The following is a 25,151-nucleotide window of genomic DNA, read 5'->3' on the forward strand; positions in this document are numbered from 1 at the left end:
TAACGAAAGTCGGACTTCGTTGGACTTATATTTCCAAATTCTGTACATAGAAGTTCATATTGGACGAGATTGTACGGATTGTCGCCCGCTTTGAAGGTGGGGGTATCGTCTGGAAGTGCAACGCCCATTTCGTGAAGGATCCGACGTATTGTAAAGTATACATGGAAACGGCAGAATGATCGTATTTGCGGAGGAAATTTCCCTTCGGAACCGAAGAGATGGGTGAATGATATACCACAACCAGTCGTGCTGCACCATACAGCGAAATTCAGTTGCTGGTCCCAGTATTTCATCTTTGGACTGCCCAGCCAGACATTACTTTCTTTAGCTGATCGATGAGTGATTACGTTATCTTTGAACACATCCCGAGGATGAAAAGTAAATTTTTCTGTCGGCGTTACATATATTTCTAAGTCCATGAGAATAGGTTTTATTCCTCCATTCGGTTTGGTAGGAATATCAGCATGCTGTACTGTCGGTACGCTCGTCTTATTCAATTGAAAAGCAACTGGGAATAAGTCTGTACTCATTATTCGTGTTTCTATATACATATAGATTTAAATGGAGGAGAATTTTCCCGGAATCCCTGTCGGAATCCCTATCGGTACGGTTCTGTTAGGGGTACTAACGTTCCAGACTATGTTAATACTTTATTTCGGATTCAGGTTTAAACGAATTTTTTATTTTTTACTAAGAATAGATAACATACTGCAAACAATGGAGAATTTAATAAAGTCATCGGCAGCGGCAAATATGACAGCGCCCTACCGGAACGGTTCCGAAGGGGCTTTGGCGCCTTCAGCGCCTTCGGACAATAATCAATCCATAATAGAGACAAAACGTGAAAAAATACTCTGTGTCATCGCAAGTGGTCAAAGCAAGTTATTTTTTGGTAAGGAGATTACAGTTAGAGAAGTGGAAACGTGGAAAGATGAATTCATAACACGAGCCTTTAAAGTCTATGAAGCGAAATACAGTTCTCTTATAAGTGATACCATCACTCAAAGTTTCATAGATCTAGGAGCCCGTGCAATAAGTCAGGTAGTTCCAATCGATGACCGAGATAACTATGCCACTGATCTTAAAAAGGATTTTATTCTAAACAGTGAAATTAAACGATTATCAGGGCGAATAGCGTACACATGGGGGCCCCTGATTGCTCTAATTTCCACCGGTTTAATTACGGGTAAACATTTAAATTTTAAAAAAATCGGGTTTAATATAGTACCTGAAATAAATGGATTCAACTTCGCCGACTCAGCAAACGCTTCCGCCAGGGACTCCGTCAGAAGCCCCGCCGACGGGGCCCACACCGCAAACGGAAACAACGACTCTACCACCGACACAGCGCAACATAGAGAAAGTGTCGTTACCGCCGAAGCATCCAGGGAGAGTTGCTGCGGGCAAGAAATTAGCGGAATGGAACAGGCAAAACAAGGAGAAGAAACTAAAAGCAATGAAGGGGGAGGGAGGGGAGGGGAGTGATGCGGTAGCGACAAACTGTATAAGCCTACCGCCTACAATGAAAGAACAGTGTGATAATAATTCACGCTGGTATAATAAATGTTATCTTGTTTTAGGAATTGTGGGAGTTTCATTGACTGCATTAGGGCTATATTGGGGGCGTGCTCGACATACCCCCTGTTCCGTCCGGAAAGATCCTCCACAGAAAGCGAAAAAAACAGAGCACGTAGCAGCTCCATCCGGAACAGTTCCGACAGGGGAGGGGGAGGGGGAGGGGAGGGAGAGGTTTCCAGCTCCTCTACATTGTATGAGATGGATTAACTCCCATATTTTTTATTTTTATTTTTTATTTTATATACTAGTCAGCAATCATGGATATTAAAACAGTTGTAAACACAATGTACGATGGTATTGTAATCGCAGGACTTGCGATGGGATATCTTATGATCTCCAGCAAATTTCTGAAAATAGAGGTTGGCGATCCAAGTCGTCCAAATTTGACTCGATTGGCAAAATTAGGCGGTGCGACTGCTGCCGCGGTAGCAACCAAAGATCTCCTTGAACAGAAAAATATTATTCCTGCAGAACCTTATACTTCGTAATAATAATATTCATCGAACATTTATACTTAGTAATATATACAGCGCACAACAATGATCATTTGGATTGAAAGCCAAACAGGTGAACCAGTCACTGTAATTTTACCCTTGCATTGACACGACACAGTTTACGAAGATAAGACTGCTAGAGTGCGGACTATATAATTCATGGCATAACATAACATCGACGAATAATGTAATAAAATATCAAGAAGGTGACCAACCGAAGAAGACTAAATCAATACGTCCAGGTAACTACAATATCGATACGTTAAACAAAGCAATCGGGTTGAAGCAAAAAATTAATTTTGAAAAACATCTGCCGACAAACCACGTTCTTCTAACTTTGGCTAAAGATGTTAAAGTTTATTTCAATGCTACAGGTAGCTTCGCCAACGTCGTTGGCTTTTCAGATAAACCAGAGGACAACCCAGTTATAAAAAGTACTATGAGTCCGAAGAAAGTGGATTTCTTAACAGTCACTAAATATATAGTTCATTCAGATGTAGTCGATGTTACTGGAAATTATGTTTCATTTGGTTCGGGTGCCTCCGGAGGATACATACAGGGGAAAGTATCGAACTGTTTACAAATACTTCCCATCCGGGATACGAGAGAAATAAGTGAAAAGGTTACTTACGATTTTAAAAACGGAGCAATTTCTATGCCATTGAGAAAAGGGGGAGATTACATGAATTCAATGCGTATCTGGATAACAGATCAGGATGGGAACATGATCGATTTCAATAACTGGCCAATTAGCTTTTGTATTGAATTATTGTAGTCCCGAAGCGGGGCCGGTGCGTTCCGAAGGAACCCTATCGGAAGATAAACCATCCCACGACCAATCCTCCAGCAATATAGATCATCTCATATTTCTTTTGCTCAGGACTGGGTTGATAATAATCTGAGAATTGAACTGCCCCTTCGGAACGGCTTTGCACCGCTTCTGCTTCTTCCAGGATTTCTGCATCTGTATCTCTTAATTCTGCCGCAGCATGCGCATCCTTTGCTTGATTTTCTCTTTCCCAGTCAGCCTGTAGTAATCTTTTTTCTGACCAGACGTTGCGATCATGTTCAAATTTTTCTAATGCTTTATCATGTCGGACCTTTTCTTCAATAAGAGCGTCACCATTCCCAGAAAGCTTTTGACCGATAATATTTCCTCCTGTGAATGCCGTTGCATTTAATACAGCACCGAGAACTGTCATTCCTATAGCTGAAGCCATGACTGTGTATTGTATATTACAAGGTATTATTTTAATTTTCACTGTATATAGGTCCCTACGGAGTATGTCTGATCCAAGTGGCTTCGGTCTAGGTACAATTCGTATGCAAAATCTTGAGCTTGAAGATCTGAGTGATGTTAAAGTTAACAATAATACTAAGATGGCTGCTAATCATAATAAGGATTACGTCCTTTGTTATAAAGACCGCGAAAAATATTTCGTTTTAGCCAATGCCGCGGCGCCACCCCACGAACATGCTGTAGAATTTTCCGAACTTAAAGACATTGATGAAACTGTAATTGACGCCACAAAGGCTTCGAATGATCCTACTCCTTTTGCTCTGACATGGGATGGGGATAGTCAGAAATTCATGCCTTATAATGTGCCGCGTAACATCTTAGATATATTGGGTAGTGAAATTGCAGGAGGTGTTGCTGAACCACCAGGAACTCCGAATGTGATTTATTTTGATAGCAATGTTAACAAGTACAAGTTGTTAGATTTTCGTAGTTGGCTTACTCCTACGAATCCATACATTGCACTTCTTGGTATACCGATTCACCTTAAAATTAGTCCTCTTAATACAATAATGAAGGCAGATAATACACTAAGAAGGTGGATAAACGAGGGGGAGAATTATTGCTCGTATACAGCTAGCGGAGTTCCAGTTAGATTATTTTGGGACACAACTTTAAAGAAACTGGGTCTTAAAAGTGTCGGTGATGAGGCAGCTGTTCTCACTTTACAGACAGTAAATCAACAGATGACTGATAATATGAAAATACTTCAACATGGTACAGTTCTCATTAGATGTGTAAAGTTAGCTACTGGAGATGAATTTGACGATTTGGTTGGATATTATGCTATGAAAACAGATAACAGAACAACTTGTGATATTATTATAAGTATTGATAAAGATCGGGGAGGGGAAATGAGTATTGAATGTTTTGTTGGTGGGAATAGAATAGAGAACGACTTAGGAACTACATTTGTACGTAGAGATAAAAGAGTGAACACTTTAGATATCAGTACCATTCATCTGAAACGTCTCATATTATTTGAAGTAATGGTCTTCCGTCACATTTTAAGTTCAGAGGAAATTACTAAAATTTTATCTATCAGGTGAACAAGTTCGCCCCGATAGGAACTTCGTGTTCAACATCAGCTAGACTCCGCGACCGGCCGGCCGGACTGACAACACGGGTAAAAGTCCTTTTATATAGGCTAGTTTGATGGTGATGACTCACACGGAATTTCCCGTACACCTTCGGAACGTGTATAAACATGCTCAGCAGGGAATTTCCCCGCTTAGTTCAGGTCAATGCACTGCTGCGCGTGCGTGAGTTCGTATATAGGTCAGGGTCATACTTTAGTTACATGGATGGTTAATTTTTCCTTCGCTTCATGTAGATAAATGAATAAAATGGGGTGTAAAATTCTTACTTCATCCCAGTTGTCCACGTTTACTTTACTACTTTGTCTCTTTTTCTGCGAAATGAAACCTTAACTTTCAAAACATTATTAAAGATAATAGAAACATGACTAATTATAGTAAACTGTTACGGCAGTTCTTCAATGTTTAATGTGGAATTGCAAATGAAGTGAAGGTAGAGTTTTTGCAGTCATGCGATGGTATGAATATCGAATCAAAGTGCGATCATGGCAAGTGAAGCCTTCATGGATAAGTGTAAGACTCGATGACAGTCGACGGTGAGCTCCAGACTCGAGGATGGTCTTTCGCCGCATGAGTGAGATACTTTATTCCTCACTGCTTCATTTGCTAATCACTATGGAATATACCATCCAGAGTACGACAACTTTTAGACGACTCACTTTTAGCATAGTGTACCTTTAAATGTAGCATACATTTATAGCACGCGTCTAAGTCAGCTACAAAAAATGTAGCCTTTGGCTGTCTGTTGATTTCTTTCGTGTTTGCTGTTGTTGTGGCCGGCACCTTTCATGGGAAGGCGCCACAACAGTCAACTCAAACGAATCTATCGAATCTATTGTAATACCATGGTAAAACGCATTGGGTAAAGTATATCCGTACTTCGCAAATATCCAGATTTCTCCACGTTCTTTTATTTATTCGTTTACGCTTGTTTTTAAATGTCTTCAAAATTATTTATTTCTTATCACTTTTAGATTACGATTATGGTGAAATCGCACACGTATAGCAGTACCTATGGAGGTAAACACGGTGTAAATACCTAGAGGTCAGGTCATGATCCCGGAAAAGAAATCACAGTCCAATCCACCAATGAAGACTTTCTCTTATCTTTTATATTGTTCTCGAAACAAAGTCGTGCATTGTGTTCTTCGCTTTTGTTTAGTCCTTGCTTCCACAAGCTGTGAGGGACAGCAGAGGTAAAATGGGCAAAAAAATGCAAGAGACGTAACTCAGAAAGACTGAGTCTTGTAGGTGCATTTCTGCTAGTTATTGTGGATGAATGTTAATCTCGTCACATTGTCATTAATTACGTGAGTATATTATGCTTATTTGTCCCTTCATCATTGTAAAATTACCCGTAATTGTACTAAATGTAAACCAAAAATAGCAGCAACTGTCGATGGCACAACGTTCTGTAAGAATTCAAAGTAAGACAAAGCACGCAGAGGACAGACTTCAGTATTTTTGTCGGTCTACACTATCAGACCGGAGACGCTGTACCACAAGACATAACGATTTCAATGCAGTCTATGTTACCGGTGAATGGCGATTACATTCGGCAGTGACTGTGGTTTGACCCTAGTTGACCGAAGACACAAACATTCGCTCTAAATTTACTGCTCTCCAAGGCTGGGTCACTGTGTCCCGCGATTGCCGGGAAAAACCTACACTAGAGAAGAATCCTTCCATATAGGGTTCCTTTAACACATACTAACGATTATTCTTACATATACACAGATATTATTGTGTATAAATTAGAGACTTGTTATATTAACACACACACGTAACACACACACACACACACACACACACACACACACACACACACACACAAATGTATACAATGTGCCCTCCCAGTTATCACATATATATATATATATATATATATTATATATATATATATATATATATAATATATATATATATATATATATATATATATATATATATATATATATATACTGAGAATCTATAGGGACTGGAGTTTTTCGCGCATTGCCTTGCTGATTTGCTGCTTGTGATAGCGAGCCCGTCGTCTCGGTAAAGGCCGGTGTTTTCTTTGCCGAGTTTCTTGCTGAGGTGGGAGAGGATGTATGATCCGACAAGTTCGCATATCTCAGCTCCGTCAAAACTTCCCATGGTTATGTCAAACATGTCTTCTGAGTTTGTTTTTTTTTTGTTTTTTTGGTTTTTTTTTTTTTTTTTTTTATATTTAATAGATTTTTATTTGTCAGGAGACTCAAAAGGAATACAAAGCTTAATCTTACATTTCAGGTCTGTTCAGTTCAATGCAAGGTTGACAGGAAGTAGGACAGAAACAAACAAGATTTCGTCAAAACACCAAAAAGCAGCATGACACACAAGGCTGAGCAGAAACATAAGTTGTCGACGAAAAAATGAAACCTTTCTCAAAACTCTATATTTTGCCATTTCGACAAAGCTCTTCTTGTACAATGGTTTCTCTTAGCTATATAAAATTCAATCTTTTTTGCAATTTTAACATTCGCCTTAACAATCTCAAAAGTGGGGATTTTGTTTTTAAGTTTACAGTCATAAATTGTCTTTTTTGTAATTATTATTAAATGGTTTAAAAGGATACTAAAGGACATATCACCCAGCAAGATCTGTTTAATTGACATAGCAGATGGTGCGTTGACAGATTTTCCTCAGTTTAACAAAAAGCTATTCCAAATACTCTGTGAAAATTCACATTCCACAAAAAGATGAACGATTGTTTCATCAGATTTTTTACAGAAAGTACACTGATTGCTATTTACTCTTGGAGGATCCATACGAAAAAGAACAGAATTAGTGTAAATGATGTTATGGGAAATCTTCCACTGAAACTCCTGCAGTTTAGTTTCCTTAGTTACTTTAAAAGGAAGTTCAAAGATAGCACTCCACTCCTCTTCACTTATATCGAAAAATTGAGAAAAATACAATTTACATTTAGGAGGAATAAAGTAATTACATGTAATATGTTTTCTAATGGACTTTACATTGCAAGATTTTAAAGGAATGATCATATTGTCTTCTACAAAACAGATTGGTAGTTCAGGTCTAACCACTTCTTGACTTTGAGATTTCCACAAATGTGGCATTGCATGTAATAAGCCCTGCCATCGAAGGAAAAGACTAAGGTTGCACCCAATGTCAGACAAATCATTCCAAGTTTTAAGAGTATTGTTCTCATTAAAAATATCAGCAACGAATAAAATGCCTTTCTTAAAAAAGAAGTTGATAAAGACAGACTTATTGTTGACAAGTATATCAGCATTATTCCAGATTATCTGTTGTGCAATTGGAAAATGATTACAGGGATTAACTTCACTCCAACAATGCAACATTTCTCTGTAAAAACTTGGAAGCTTAACTGGAAGAAGATCAAGCTTGTAATTGCATCTAAAAATCAGTTGCCCACCAATTGAATTCAAAAAAAATTTACAGCTGATTTCCATGGATGATGTATTTCTTCAGAAATATATCTCTGAACCCAAGATATTTTAAAGGCTTTATACATTGCGAAAAGGTCAATCATACCTAAACCACCATCTCTAATGCTACCAATAAAGGAGTTTCGACTTACTCTATCTGGTCCCTTCCAAATGAAATGGTGTATCATGCCATTTATAGCTTTAATATCACCAGACTTAATAGTAATTAAGTTAAAAAGGTACAAAAACTTAGAAATGATAAAAGTCTTAACAATCTGAATCTTACCAATCAAGGTAAGACTCCTAGATCCCCAGAGATTAAGCAGACGCTTGACACATTTGAGAGGACCACTGACATTTTGATTGTAAGCAAGCTCTGCATTATAAGAAAAGTAAACACCAACAATTTTGATAGAATTGGGCCAGCTAATTTTGAACGGTTTCTCATATCGGTGTCGCCATTTGCCCAACCACATTGCTTCAGTCTTGCTTAAATTAACTGCAAGACCAGAGATGACATGAAATTTATCTAGAAGTGAAAAGAGATTTTTAACAGAGAGTTCATCGGCCATGAAACACGTAAGATCATCGGCAAATGCTGAGTTTTTGACTATGGTGTCTTCTAACTCAATACCTTTAATTGTAACTTTTTGATTAATTGAAAGTAACAGCACTTCTAAACCAAGAATGAAAAGAGCTGGTGATAGGGGGTCTCCCTGGCGGACTCCCCGCTCCAGGTTAAAATATCCCGTGGTAAGGCCACGGTTTATGACACAACTAGTTGGATTGGAGTAAAAGGTACGAATCCACTTTAACAAGGACGTGCCAAAATTGAAAGCATTAAGACACTTAAAAACATATGACCATTCCAAGCTATCGAATGCTTTTTCAAAGTCTATGGCAACTAAAATACCAGGAAGATCTTTACTCTTTGTATACTCCATGATTCCTTCAATAATACGTACACAGTCCCCTATTTGTCTCCCCTTAGTAAATGCAGATTGCGACTCACTGATAATTTTTGGAAGAACTTTTTCTAGACGTTTTGCAATACATTTTGCTCCGATTTTATAGTCAACATTTAACAACGTTATTGGTCTCCAATTTTTAATGAGACGCTTGTCTTTACCTTGTTTTTCAATAAGAGTAATAACACCTTGTCGTTGACTATTGGAGAGTTCACATTTTTCATAAGAAGTATTGAGGGCATTGATAACATAGGAGCCAACCAGAGGCCAAAACTTGACATAAAATTCCACTGAGAGACCATCATTCCCTGGGGACTTATTCTTTGGCATACTTTTGAGAGAGTTCAGAGCTTCTGTATTAGTGATCGAACCATCACATGATTCTTTGTCCACATCACTTAATCTTGGCAAATCCACTTCTCCAACAAAGTCATCAATTAAAGTATTCACATTGCGATTACTACTGTAAAGGTGAGTGTAGAAAGACTTAATTTCCTTTAAAATATCATTAAATTGCGTAATCTTTAAACCATCCTTGTCAATGATTTGGGTGATATGAGATTTTTTGGCGTTTGCTTTCTCAAGGCCAAGGAAGTACTTGGTGTTCTTTTCCCCTAATTCGTACCAGTTTGATCTAGACCTAATGATACTTCCTTCAGTTATATAATCCAGTTCACTCTGCAATTCTTTACGAGTAACTTCAATTTGACCTTTAGTACGCTCACAGGGATTAGAGGCTAACATAGCTTCAAGGTTGTTGAGCTGTGTTTCTAAACTCTTAATACTATCTTTTCTCTCTCTAGCTTTCTTTTTGCCATAACTGATAGAGGCCTCCTTAATTTTATACTTCAGGAACTCCCACATTTGTATAGAATCCTCACTAGTACATTCATTTACCCAGGAATTGAAGTTACCGTAAATATAGTTAATGTAATCATCTTCTATCAGGAAACTGTTGTTTAATTTCCAATAAGAAGGGCCCAATTTATTACGACTATCTCCAATACAAAGTGTAATTGCAGAGTGATCTGAGTAAACACAAGACACAACATCAGCATCAATAACAGCTTGCTGAATAGAGCTACTGGTAAGGAAGTAATCAATACGGCTTTGAATCAACTCTGGTCGGAGTCTCCGCCAGGTGAAACGTTTGGTAAGCGGGTTCCGAACTCTCCAAATGTCGATGAGGTCCATTTTGGAGCAAATATCAGACAAAGCATTTAAAGATTTCTTCCAGACAGATGGGTTGCCACCCATTCTGTCCAAACTGATATCAAAAGTCATGTTGTAATCCCCTCCCCAAATAATCTCTCTCTCTGGTTCAATTTCCAAATCAATCATCATATCACTGAGACACTGAAGATTTACAACGTGTTCTCTCTCAGTATTTGGTGCATAAAAATTGATAAAAATGTAAGGTTTGTCATGAATATCTGCTGAGATAAGAATCATTCTACCATTTTCATCTCTTTTTATCTTATTGATCTTGAAATCAAGATTTCTAAAAATTACAACGACACCTTTGCTATTTGAAGTACCATGGGAGAAAATATAATGACCAGACATCTGGGTGGGCCAAATGAGCTCATCTTTAGAAACACTGTGAGTTTCTTGTAAAAAAATTACATTGCTCTTGGTCCATACGGAATCATTGTTGAACAGTGCGGATTTTCTTCAGTGCATTATGATTTCTTCCTCTTCGTCGGAGATGTCGATGTATTTCCGTGTGTGATGGATAGCTTCTGTAAGTGTTAGCAATTTCTTTGTGATTGACGGGTAGAATTCTATAATGTCAAAGGCGATGAAACGTTTGTTGAAAAAGGAACTCACCTCCATTTTCTACGCATTTGATCTCCGCATAACTATCCAAGCGAACATCAAGACCAACAACTTTCTTGACGTAACATTCAACCTGGAAAATGCCTCTTACCAGCCATACAGCAAACCAGCAACCAGCTTCTCTACGTCGACAGGCGATCCAACCACCCCCGCCAATCCTGAAACAAATACCCACCTCAGTCAACAGCAGAATATCAAGCATCTCAGATTGTGAAGCAACATTTAAGAAAGCAGCCCCGACTTCGAAAAGGCGCTGAAACAAAGTTGACACACATACAAAATGAAGTACGAGCCCCCGTCACCAAGGAACGAAAACAAATGACAACGAACCAGACGAATCATCTGGTACAACCCCAGTTCAACAAGGCAGTGAAAACCAACATCGGCAGAACATTCCCGAACTTGATTAAAGCCCCTGTAGCTGTAACTTCTGAAATTTGTCGACCTGAAAAAAGGCTTTCTATTTTCTCTGGTTTCCTTTAAATTCTACAGATTTAAAGGATATAGTCCTTTACCACTGAAAAATTGGACAAGTAAATTTAAATTTTAACCGTTATTTTGATTTCCCGCCATTTTAAAAAAAAATGGTAATATTATAAAGAAAACATAGAATATGGTGTCCCAGTGGAAAACATTCAGTACTATGCATTAAATTGGACAACTTTGTTGTTTCTGTGAAGATTCCAATGTATATATGCTCTGCCTACTGTGTTTTTGCTTTATTTGCATGAGGGCGCCATTTTATGTTTGGGCAAACATTTATTATTTATCTTGCTCAAAATTGCATATGTAGTCCAAGTGGACAGTTTATTCTACCTGTATAAACCCCCTCAATGAGTACATTCCCATGAACTTGTTTTAGTTTGGAAGTAAAATCACAAAAATAATGCTAAAAGATACAGCTATCGGGCCTTTAAAACCCACTTTCCAGAAGGCCACCGTCTACACAAGCTCTTCAACAAAAACAACGTAAAAGTAAGCTACAGTTGCTCCAGAAACATGGGCAGCATAATCAAAGCCCACAACAACGTAATACTACATAAGACAGGGAACAAGAGAAGTTGTGCAACTGACGCAAAAAAGACGATTGTCCACTTTCAGGAAACTGCTTCACCTCTTCAGTAATATACAAAGCCACTGTCACCATAAACAACGACCAGAAACACTACATTGGACTCACGGACTCAACCTTCAAACAAAGATACACGTATCACAAGTACACAATCAAAACACCCAAGCACAGAAATAGCACAGAACTCTCAAAATTCATATGGAAACTCAAAGACAACAACAGAAACTACGATATCAAATGGTCAATTATCGACAGAGCTCCTCATATTCAAATAAAACCAAACGCTGAAACCTTTGCATAACAGAAAAACCCCATATAATTTATTCGGACAGAAATCAACCCTCAACAAACGAGCAGGATTCCTCTCAAAATGCAGACACCGCAGCAAATTCCTCCTCATTAATAACTGACCTGCCATTGGCCGCAAACGCTTATTTGAATATGCATACTCACCTGCAACACAAACAGTCCCATTCCCGCCAAATCCTCACTCCTGATGATTGCTTAGCGCATGAAACAGCCTGTAGAGTGACAACTACATGTTATGTTATGTTATATTTATTTATTAAAGTGTCATGTGTGGTCTTAAACAGCTTGGTTGCCACACCCAGCTCCAAGGGCTTACAAGACACTGAAACAGTAAATAAAGTACATAGATATGAATAACTCGAAATGTAATTTAAGTATAAGAAGCTTCTTGTCTCATTGAAAATGCATGATAGACATAGGATGCCAATTGAGATGACATGTCGCTCATTAGAAATTTGAGTTTCTGTTGTACATCAAATGAATCAATACAGAGCATAAGTTTCTGGCTTTGGAGAACAATTGTTTCCTAATAACATTGTAAAGTGTGCAATCGAAAATTAAATGGAGCTCATCTTCTACTACATTTGGACAAAAATCACATAGTCTTTCCTCTTTAGGCTACTTTAGTGTAACGCCCAGTTTCAATTTTCAGAGGTAAGATACCAACTCTCAATTGTGCTAAAAGTGATCTTTTTGATCTAGAAATGGGAAATTGTAAATATTTCTCCATTCCATATTCCGTCTTAAACATCAAATATGTACGCAATTTGGGCTTTTCACTCAGTTGGGATGTCCAGTTTAACGTTTTTAATGCATCTTTAATGACAGGAATACTACAAACCTCTAAATTGCCAAATTTTCCTGCAAACCAATTTCTGAAAATAAATCAAACATATCTTTAGCCCAGTTTTTATATTTTAAACTGATATCCCAAGTAAAAACTTGCTTAATCATTCTGTCATCAGGCATAACTACTAATCTATTCCAGAGTCTTACCATGTTCAATTTATTCCTCAATAGACAAGGGTCCCAACCCATATCTCCATTTATAGCAAGTATAGGGGCAAATTTGTGGACGCCAAGAAAATATCTAATCGCTCTGTTTTGAATTGACTCACATTTTGAAGAGAAACGGTAGCCCCAAATTGCAGAACAGTAGTCTAAAATTGGAGTAATACAAGAATGAAATAGAGTTGTAAAAGTGTTATATCTAAAATCCTTAAACATGTGTATCTTAGAAATAACTGATCCCAAAGCTCTACCTGCAGCACTTGCTAGGGTTTCAGCAGTCACTTCAAAATTTAAGAACTGATCCAAAACTAAACCCAAATATTTATACTGAGAAACTACGTCAAGATTTGTACCACCAAATTGAAAAATAAAGTCTGTTTTCATTTGTCCCATATTTCGAAAATGAACAATTTGTGTTTTGGACTTGTTCATCATCATACGCCACCTTTCGCACCGATCTTGTTGATGGTCAATCATCTTTTGTAAATTTGTCTCATTTTCAGCAAGCATTACAATATCATCGGCATACAACATAATATTAATTAATGAGTTACCAACTGGGATACCTAAAGCTAAATCATTAATCTCAATTGCTAAATCATTGATAAAAATAGAAAAAAGTGTTGGGGAAAGTACATCACCTTGTCTGACTCCATAAGTTGTTGCAAACTAAGAAGTAAAGTTTCCGTTTACATTAATACATGATAAAGAGTTACAATACATACTTTTAATAGACTCATAGAACCTCCCATTAATATTATTTTGCAACAATTTATAGAACAGTAAGTCCCTGTCAACCCAATCGAAAGCCTTTTCCATGTCAACAAAAACAGAAAAAGTTGGTAAATTTTGAGCTTTTCTATTTCTTATGATAGATGTAAGTACATAAATATGGTCAAGACAAGTTCTTGTTTTTCTGAAACCATTCTGTTCGTCAACTATTATTTTTTCTAAATCAAGGTATTTCGTTAATCTATTATTTAAAATACCAGAGTAAAGCTTACTAATGTTAGACAATAAAATGACCCCCTGTAATTTAACGGGACACGTGGGTCAGACAGAGAACTTTTTGGGATGGGTTTGATTACTGCCTTTCCCCACTGTGAAGGCACTCTACCAGAAGTAAAACAAAGTTGGAAAAGGTTATGAAGAATCTTAATCGCATGATCATTCTTTAAGATCTCGTATGGGATTTTATCTGGACCAACTGCCCTGTTGCATTTAGAGCGATTGACAACATAGACAACTTCTTGTAAAGAAATATCACTATTCAGATACACATTAAGACTTGCATTATTTGCTAGATACATTTGTTCACACTGAGCTTTAGCACCGATGATTTTGTATAAAAAGAATCATCGAAAGTTGATTCATTCTCGATATCAGATAAATTATACAATCCCTCAAAATCACTTTTCCATTTATGTAAAACAAAATTAATATCATTAATTATCATACCATTGTCACCATAAACTTCAGAAGGAATGTCCTTCTTAACACTAGGTCCTAACTTATTAATTTGGTTCCAAAATTCAGTTGGATTTGACGCATTTAAATATTCTATATTAGACATCAACTTACGATGATATTCTCTCTTGGCAGTTCGAAAAGTTTTATCAAACTTTCTTCGTGCTGTCAATAACTCGTGTTTCAAAACTAGACCAACTCTTTTAGAACAATGACTATTCAGAAATTTACGTTCTACTGGAAAGTTCACTCGCGACCAGAATGGTTTTACGTTTTCTAGAACAAGTAGGAAAATCTCGATAATCAAGTTTCGAGTCCATTTCATGAAAAATACACTGACAGAGAGAATCATACAAATTATCAATGACATATTGATTTTGTTGGCTAGCTTGTATAGTATCCACAATTTGAATTATGGCATGCCTACACATATCAGAATCAAGGAAATTAGGTGGGATACTTGAAATATTGTACTTTATTTGTGTTGCTTCACTAGTGGAATCAGACACATTTGAAGACGCTTAATACATGCAAGCCTCGCATGTTGAAAACACAATAGAAAGAATAGAATGATCTGGAGCAGCACGATCACTTAAAAGTCCATGCAAATTAAAACAATCAATCAACTGAGATACTGGTAACACTTTGAATTCCTTACAATACTCAATATTGTTGTGCGGTAGAATAAAATAGTCAACTACCGCTTTACCTCTATGAGAAATTGAAGTAAAATTATCATTGGCAGGAGTAATCCTACCATTCACAATACACATTTTGATGTCTTTCAAAAACTCAATAAGGCTTTCTCCATGTTTGTTGACAGTATGGTCTATACAACATCATTTCACCTATATTATCAATATCTGGTACATAATCTAGCAATGAACCAACTCTGCCATTTAGATCACCACAAATAATAACATTATCAACATAATTCAAAGAGCGAATGTACACTCGAGAGTAAGGACAAATTAAATGACTAAAGAAAGAAGTTGAATGTCTACCCGAAGTAGAATTCTCGGGGGGCAAATAACAAGTAAACACCAAAAAACTATAATCTGTAAACTTGTTGACAAATTTGAGACCGAGTATACCATCACGACCTTTGTCAATGATGGACACAGAAAATGAATTGAACAACGAGTTCTTTACAAGGATACCTACACCACCAGATGCGCGAATGGCATTCTTATGCACAGCTGGTCTATTGAAACCAAACCAGGTGTGCCCATCGATTTCAATGGTTTCATCTCTTTTCAAGTGAGTCTCGTTCAGACAAAAGATATCCGATTTCTGACATAAAATAATGTTTTCCTGTTTTCCAGTAGTTCTTTATTCTTTACTGTCCAACCGTTAATGTTCCACTGAGAAATTGAAATCAGTGACCCCGGGGGCTGGTTCACTCCTCATCCGTCTTGGTCGCCGTTGGTTTCGCGTTCGCGTCGTTGTTCGGGTTCTTCTTTTTTAAGTAAATGCCCACTACCAGTTAATCTATACTGATCACCTCCTGGAATATCTTTTAATATAGCTTTAAAGTTTAACTCGATTAAACGTTCAGCGTGAGATTTCAAAGAGCGAATGTACACTCGAGAGTAAGGACTCTTAGATCTCAAAGCAGTTTTAGCTCGCAATACCTTGACTTTTGAGTCCACGCTATCGAGCTGTACTTTGATAAGACCGGGGCGGTCATCTCGACACTTCATCCGGCAGGACTTGGTTACCTGAACATCTTGTACCTCTAGACCGCTGCTAATCAGCTCAGACACTTTCACCGATAAAGCATGGTCGTCTGCTGGAAAATTACTGACGATTATAGACCGGTCACAATCAAATACTGACATGTCATCAGAAACACCAGACAGTCGACGTTCCACATGATCAATTCGAGCACGGACCCAGCAATTTCCAACATTAATTCTTCCCGAATTTCTTTACTGGAGTGTTTTATCTCTGCCAACAATTTTTCTTGGGTACTATCAATACGGTCAAGTCTGCCATTGAGTCTGCCAATGGCAGCCATGATATCAAGGTTGTCGGCCTCGTCAACATTTGGGTTACTCACTGAACCTTTTCCTGACCGAGTTGAGACACCAGCTTCACCAGACTTATTTGATTGGGTTTTACCTCCAGGCATATCTCTTCACTGCAAAGATACTCTTCCATATAATAGGAAAATATCAATTATCAAATATCAAATATCGACACAGCAGCCCGCAGCACATGCAGACACTTGCTATTCATATGTTAATCCAAGTTCCTAGATTCTCAGTATTACCGCCCTGCAGAAATGCATTGAGCACTATACTTTGCCTGCATTGACAAGCAATCCATTTTTCGTATATATATATATATATATATATATATATATATATATATATATATATATATATATATATATATATATATATATATATATATACACACACACACACGCACACACACACAAGACAAATTACTTTAAGTAAAGGTAATAATACCTTTAAAGTTCCATGCATCCAACAACCATCAGACAGACAGAAGTTCTGTGTTATAGCATGCCTTGATATTCAGTACCAATATGTTTGCTGCTGACGAGTGGGTGCACAGTCAAGTTGCATTGAAAGTAATAAATCATTTATAAATTAGTAATATATAAAATATTGTCTCAAAGAAATTAAAGCGACCAATCATAATAAAAGTAAAGCAAGACAGAAAAGAAAAAAAGAGATTCATTAACATTGATATATTCGCAATTTTATTTATTTATTTAATCCATTTTTATCTTTTATTACCTCTCTTGTTTATTGATTACGTTTTCCACCTTCCAGAGCATCGAAGGTTTCTACCAGTAATTAAATTCGTAAGCAGAAATCACTGTTCAAAAATGTATGTCCCATAATTACACCTGCTGTTTCCAATAAAAAAAATTAAAATTTATTCTTGTACCCGTATCATATACCATACGTTTGCAATTGTTTTTCAGTAACGGTTTAAATTTCATGTATTTATTGTTTTAGTGCTGAGTTGCTGTTAAGATGGACGGTAAACTTTCTGCGAATCTGCGACTTTTCATTTTGGGTATCCTGTATTCCAGTGTTCAAGCGAATCCTTCCTTTATCACGGAGCCGACTGACAACACTCAGATCTTCGTTTATGGAAGCACGTACCATTTATCTGTTACTCTCTACTGTGGCGTTCAAAACTTGCAGACAGGTCAGAGTGTTGCATGGTACAAGAACGGTGTACTAATCAGCAACAATGGTACCATGTACTCAAACTACGTTGACACCAATCGGTACACAGTAGACATGTCTGTTCAGGCACTGTATACATCATTCGACCTGAAAATCATGATATCTGCGGCCACTGCTGACATTGACCCTGGCTTCTACCAGTGTGTGGTAATGACAACTCCTCCACTTGTATCTCGTACAGCTCGTCTGGATATCTTTGTAACTCCACAGTCAGGATATTTACGATGTTCAATCGGTGATGATTCCGACGATGACGTTTTCGATGTAGTAACAGGAATGCCGATCAGACTAGCTTGCCGCTCAGATCCTACAGGTGTTCCTCAGATGACAACATATTGGACAAGGGAAGGATATCAAGGTGACACCTTAGAAACCTTCACCTCTACTGACGCCACAGATGATTCGCGTGTCCTCTCATTCTCCTGGACACCAACAAATCAACAAAACCATGCAACATTTATCTGTACCGGATTTCATCCTGGCTATACGACAAATAGAACATGTCAGTTAGGTCCGTTCAACGTACAGTATAAACCAATCGTCCAGATTTCACCATCATCACATAGAGAAACCATGGAAACCCAGGTTGTAACTTTTACGTGTATAACCGACGCAAATCCTCCAGCGACACGCTACGTATGGTCAAATACAGCAGGGGAGAAGTTTAGACCCCAAGGAACCAACGTCATCGTTGGTTCTGACGGAACATGGATGCAGATGAGAAACTTTGAGAGCCAGGATAACGATGTGTATTACGTCACTTGTAATGCTGAGAATTACATCGGACGGTCGGTGAATGCTGTAGCTACATTGAATATCAATATCCAATCAAGTACCAATACAATCGCTACAACATATACAACGACTGGAAGTGAGATTTTCAGCAACATAAGAACACTTCCTCAGGTATCCTGGAATCCCATACCAACTGAAGATGGAATGGACATGACCTTGGTCGGCAAAACCCAGTCACTTGACAAAATATCAAGTTGTTCATGTAGAGACTGTAGGCCTACAGGCACAGCGATTGCTGTCCTGAGTTCAATTGTTTCAATATTAAGTACGGTTATCGTCGTTGGCATTGCTACTCTCATCTACTTTATAACAAAGAAAGGCAGAATTCCCTTCACAAAGTATTCTGTACAAAGAGATGGCAGCGAACGACATGACAGACAAACAGATCGTCCCAGCAACAGCACGGCGATGTTGGACATTCAAACGCAGGACACTGCATCCATACAACCTAGCAGCAAGGATCCAGTAGACGCTGTCCAGTATGACGAAATAAGTCGTGATGACCATGGCACAGAACATTATCAAAGTTTAAATCTGACACCCAAAGATATGTATACTTCACTGAACAATGTAAAAGTTATCGAGAAAGGAGTCCCAATATAGCCATATAGATATAAAGAAACGCGTCGTGTATAATTGATAATTCATAAAAAATGATTTTCTATAACAAGTTTTTCTAAGTAAGCATTTCGTTGAAAGTTTCATCATATAAGCTAAGAGGGTTATTATGAAAGATTAGTTTTCTATTTCGAAAGTTCCCGCACTTTTTAGTCGTGACCAATTTGCAAAGAATAGTGTCTTAACAAACGTATCTTTTATAAGTGGTATATGCTTGGCTCAATGATATATTTTGAATGTTGTTTTGGAAGGGACTATGACAGGAGATTTTGCCATGCGCATATTGTTTGATATGCACATCACATTATCCATCGACCGTTCACTGATTACACGCCTTTGATTGATTGTGAATAATTTAACATTAACCCTTGTCCCGAACATTGCGATTTACCAACTTGTCATCATGTACAGAAATTCAACAAGCCTCACTCTATTGCCTGTCGGTCAAAAGAAGAAGATACCAGGACTCATGATTGGGTGACATGAACGTTTTTCCCATTTTAAAATTTTTGAATTAACCGTAGTAAGCTAACTGTAACATTGCAATTTTATGGACAAGACCAGTATACTTCGTAGACAAATAGTGTTTGTAGAGAGCGATTGTTGAAATAATATACCGATCATGACCGAAACTGGGATTTTTCGTTCAACTTGCTTTTTCTCACATCTGACTAAGGCGTTTGTGCCATGGTAAGAGTGTTACAGAGTTCATTAACTCTGACGTCAATTCTGCATAAAGGTTAATTATCAGGTTCAGACAGGTTCAGACTTATTAATTATGTGCGATGATTATACCTTAGGTGAGAAATCTAAGAAGTACATACTGTTCTCGTGTTTATGGTCTTGGCGATTGATATATGTAGGTACCTTGGCACCAAATACGTCAGGGAAAGATTGCATTTATTTGTATGTAGATAAGGATTGTATGCATTGAATTGTATATACACGGTGTCTTTACGAACACCAGCTCGGACGAAGGGACAACATCTTGAGAGAAGGAACTATCTGGCAGTATGTAGCATCCATTTATAAGAAATAAACGGTGTTATCTTTGAAGACTTGGAGTCTCTACGCTGTTTCTGTATCCCGATACCCTCTCGCATGGCGATTCCCCGAGGAGGATAATCGTCGATGGCAACACATGGTGGAAGAATCCGAACATACAGAGCAAGCTCCAGTTGGAAAAGTTAACACCGAACGAAAAATACGTACAGTACGATGGATTCAGCCGAGAACGAAGGTGTAAATGTGGCTGAATGGCAGCGCGATGTCACGGCCAGGTTGGCAGAGTTACAGGACATCGTCTCTGGAAACGGCGATTGTTTAGGACCGGGCATTTTCCACGGTCTCGAAAATGAGAACGCGCTTCGATGGTGGCAGCGATACACTAACTTTGCGGACTTTCGATGCTGGTCAGATGAAAAAAGACTCAAAGGCTTTGGCCTTTACTTATCAGACGAAGCCGAGAGATGGTTTCGGAATTTACCTGGCGATCGACGGGCTGACATGGAAATCTTAGGAGAGACTTTCCTTGAGCGATTTGATAAGTGTGGTCCTACATGGTTGTACGATAAAATGCTTTTCAAATTGAAACAGCAGTCTAACCAGACAGTCGACCAATACGCATCACTGTTACAGCTGAAGGCAGAGAAAGCCCGGAAAACCGACAAGGAAATTTTATCGTACTTTATGAATGGACTGAAACCTCCACTACAAGCATTCGTCGCAGGAATGAATCCCACCGATTTTACAAGCGCCTATGAACACGCGAAAACGGCCGAAGTTGTCAACAAATTGCAACAGGAGCCAGAGGAGGAGTCAGCAGAGTTAACGGAGGAGATCAAAGAAAGAATCGGACAATTGCAAGAACTTGTGAAAGAAATGTCGGACATTGAATCGAACTTGCATGAACAATCGCGTCAAAATGACTCACAGCAGACAGGCAAGAGACGACGGAAAGTACAGAAATACGGAAGAAGAAAGGCTGACAGCAAAGCAATACGGTCTAATCGCCGTCAAGGTATTTTACATAATATTTCGAAATGTTTTAGAAATTCAAGAGACTATTCCGATAGTAGAATATGTTATAATTGTGGGAAACCAGGGCATATAGCCCGTCAATGTGTTAAGAAGTTTGTAGGGTTTCACCAGAGCAAATTTACTAAGCCAGCTGTTTGTGGGATGTCATTTACTGAAGGTGAAACTCGTAAAATTTCCCATACAGATTGTTCCTCCGGGAAAGATAATACTTTTGAAGAAAATTTAATTCCTGTGTCTATCTGTAACAGAAAGGTAAATTTTTTGATTGATACAGGGGCTAGTATTACATTGGCTCCCATGCGATTATTAGATTTAATTCCCGAGTTACGGAAATATCCGATTTTGAAATCAAGATATAGTTGTGTACAAACATAATACGTGGGAAGATGAAAATAATTTGAATGATGCCGCACGAGAGTATTTACGAGAGCACCCTGGGAAAGTTACAGGCAAGGCATTGTTGTCTTTTTTACGATTTTGCTAATTGGTCACATATAAAGGTGAAACGAATGTGTGGTCACCGGTTAGTCTGAGATGAATGATTGGTGTGTATGCAAGGCCGGCCTAAGTATGTTAGAACTTTGTGAGTGGCGTGACTCGATTCGTTTGCCCCTGAATGTGATCAAATTAACGAAAATATGAATTTATAGTGTTGTATTTATCTTCTGAAAGTATCGAGATTTAGTCCTTCCACTTAAAGAAACCAAAAGAAAGACGTAACTGAGACTATTTAAATTTAGTACGCCCCCTAATGGGAGCTACACGAGGTGAAAAGGACGGGAATAGTTTAAGCCGTCATTCTCTGCAATTTGAATTGAAAATCGGCGATAAAACCCACTCTGCCTCCTATAATGGTGAATTTTGTGTGACCGAAGTGGTACAAGATATGAAATAGAAATGCAAGTTTCGAAAAAGAGAGATATTAATGATGGTTCTGTAATACGTAGTGATACAAAGAAAAAAAGATGAAACAAAGGAAAGATTTACTTTTCAGAATGAAGGGATATAACCCTTCCACTTTGGGTTTGTAAGAAATTATGAAAATATTCTGTGTAAATTGTAGTAAGAAAGGGCCCTTATTACTCATTATTCATGTATATTTATGACGAAGTATATTAACTGTTGTGTAGAATTATTTAACACACTTTCTTGAGTTATGTAATTTTTCTTCTATTCTTTATTTTATTAGTGGTTGTATGCTTTTCATTTTACCGTTTATTTCTAATTGAAAATTCATGCGGGACGCATTCATAGAAAGAAGGGGAATGTTACAGAGTTCATTGACTCTGACGTCAATTCTGCATAAAGGTTAATTATCAGGTTCAGACAGGTTCAGACTTATTAATTATGTGCGATGATTATACCTTAGGTGAGAAATCTAACAAGTACATACTGTTCTCGTGTTTATGGTCTTGGCGATTGATATATGTAGGTACCTTGGCACCAAATACGTCAGGGAAAGATTGCATTTTATTTGTATGTAGATAAGGATTGTATGCATTGAATTGTATATACACGGTGTCTTTACGAACACCAGCTCAGACGAAGGGACAACATCTTGAGAGAAGGAACTATCTGGCAATATGTAGCATCCATTTATAAGAAATAAACGGTGTTATCTTTGAAGACTTGGAGTCTCTACGCTGTTTCTGTATCCCGATATCCTCTCGCATGGCGATTCCCCGAGGAGGATAATTGTCGATGGCAACAACAGCTTTAGTACGTCTATTGAAGTCCTATTTTTTATTGAAAGAATAAACTTGATACCAATAAGTCGATCCGACTAGACACTAACGATGACATGATTTGTGTTATCTTAGCGAAACTTAAAAATTCTGATATTGTATTCATGTAATCTCTATGTAATCAGATCACGTGATAACAGTCATGGTAAAATTAGAACCGAAATGGTTGGATTTTTTTTCATGATTTTTCTCTCTTTCTAAGCCAAATGAAACTTTAAGAAAATTGTAGTAAATCAATGCGTCTGTTCTTTAATTTTTGGAATTGAATTGCAAATGAAGCGGAGGCAGAGTTTTGCAGTCACGCGATGGTACGGATACCGAATCGAAGTGCAATGATGGCAAGTTCAAAACCTTCACGAATAAGTATAATACTCGATGACGATGGGTGGTGACCTCGAGACTTGAGGTGGTCTTTTGCCGCCGAGCCGAGCACAGGCGAACTAGACATTAATAGTCTAAAAATATATTATTTTCGTAATTATTTAAAATAATAAATTGTAATTATAATTAGCATTAAATCTGGGTTGAGCTTCCTTTCTGAGGAGCAGCATTCGATAAAAACGCTGTAGGTGTATGAGTTGTGTATGACATAGGCGGTCTGCCAGGGCGTTACTGGGAGTATACTCTTAGTATTATTGGACGCCCTGGCCGGCCAGCCGACCGCCTATGTCATACACAAGTTATACACATAAAGCTTTTTTTATAGAATGCTGCTCCTCAGAAAGGCAGCTCAACCCGGATTAAATACTAATTATAATTAAGATTTATTATTTTTAATAATTGCGAAATAATATCATATTTTTAGACTATCAATGTCTAGTTCACCTTTGCATGAGCGAAATATGTTTGTCCTGATTACTGCATTTGTTAATGAGTAGTGAAGGTGTGATCGAGTACGACAACTACTTTGAGAAGACGCACTTTTCGTTTAATATTTCAGTGTACCTTTTAATATGAGTATAGCATACAGCTTTTAGCAAGTACCAAACCTATTGCTGCAATAATTATAGCCCTTTGGCCATGTTTGCTGTTGTTTGTGTCAGCTCCTTAAGGGCCAGCGCAACGAGAGTCCTTCGAACGAAGCTTGCACATGGGCCAAGGTAGCCTGCAATTATTGCAGCTACTGTCAAACCTACATTAAATGCCAGCGAGTAAATTATGCTCGCACTCAGAAAAAAATCCGACTTCTCCATGTTCGTTTATTGTTTGCTCATGCGGCATTGCGCTGTTTTCAAAGCTTCTCAATAAATGCGATACAATCAGTTGTATAAATCCCTTCTAGATTACACCAGTGGCGGGAACAGGAAACGCCATAATTTTGCTGAAATCCTACGGTGACCGACGTTTTGTGACTATAGGGGTGAAACTGGTATCAATATATTGAAGTCAGGTTGTGATACCGGAAAGAAATCAGTCCCATCAACCAATGCTGTCTTTCTCTGATCTCTGCTGTTGTGTGCGAAATAACATAGTATTCACTCTAGCCCCTAAAGAATGAACAGACTGATCTCAATGGTAACACGTTCGAAACTGATACTTCCACAGACAGTCATTTTTTTTATTATTTTCTGCTTTTTTCTTCTTATATAGTATTTTCTTTATTTTCGAAGTATTCTTAGTATATTCGAAACGAGAGAGTATCAAGAAAATAGAATTACGTGACAATAATAAAACGTTTTATAGGAATGAAAAACCTTTTCCCATCTTTTTATCCTTCCATGTGTCCGATTAGTTATCTATGCGTCAAGCTGTGTACCTCTTGCCTTTTGGATCTACCTTTGAACTGGAGCCCTCAACGGCGAAGACGGTACACTCTTATATGACAGTAATATCTGGCAACATCTGAAGAGGATACCAAGCCTAGCTTACTTCATCTCAGTCGTTGTCATGAATTGTCCCTTCTCTGCTGAAAGTGTTTGAATGAAAACCGTAACGTTTTTAGGGAAAGCCGTGTTTGACACATCTCTGAGTTACTGGCGAGTGGGAGGACGTTTTCTTCAGTCGACCATTTGAAAAAATGAACTCCTAGATGTCAAGTGACCAAGACGCGTGGATAGGCTTGACGCATATATAACCAATCCTAAGGCATGAAGACCGGATTACAAGTAAACAATGTGGCAGAATCTCCCTATAATGGATCATGATAAATTTACA

At 37.9% G+C, this 25,151-nt stretch overlaps 1 protein-coding gene across 1 annotated transcript; it reads left to right on the forward strand.

Moving 5' to 3' along the window:
• The first annotated feature begins 5,689 nt into the window (after positions 1-5,689).
• On the forward strand, positions 5,690-22,878 carry LOC139141842 (kin of IRRE-like protein 2). The gene is made up of 2 exons (XM_070711531.1): positions 5,690-5,776; positions 17,563-22,878. The coding sequence occupies exon 2, from the start codon at positions 17,581-17,583 to the stop codon at positions 19,195-19,197; it is 1,617 nt and encodes a 538-aa protein (XP_070567632.1). The 5' UTR covers positions 5,690-5,776; positions 17,563-17,580; the 3' UTR covers positions 19,198-22,878.
• Positions 22,879-25,151: the final 2,273 nt, after the last annotated feature.

This window comes from Ptychodera flava, chromosome 10, assembly GCF_041260155.1.
Source record: "Ptychodera flava strain L36383 chromosome 10, AS_Pfla_20210202, whole genome shotgun sequence".
Taxonomy (NCBI): domain Eukaryota; kingdom Metazoa; phylum Hemichordata; class Enteropneusta; family Ptychoderidae; genus Ptychodera; species Ptychodera flava.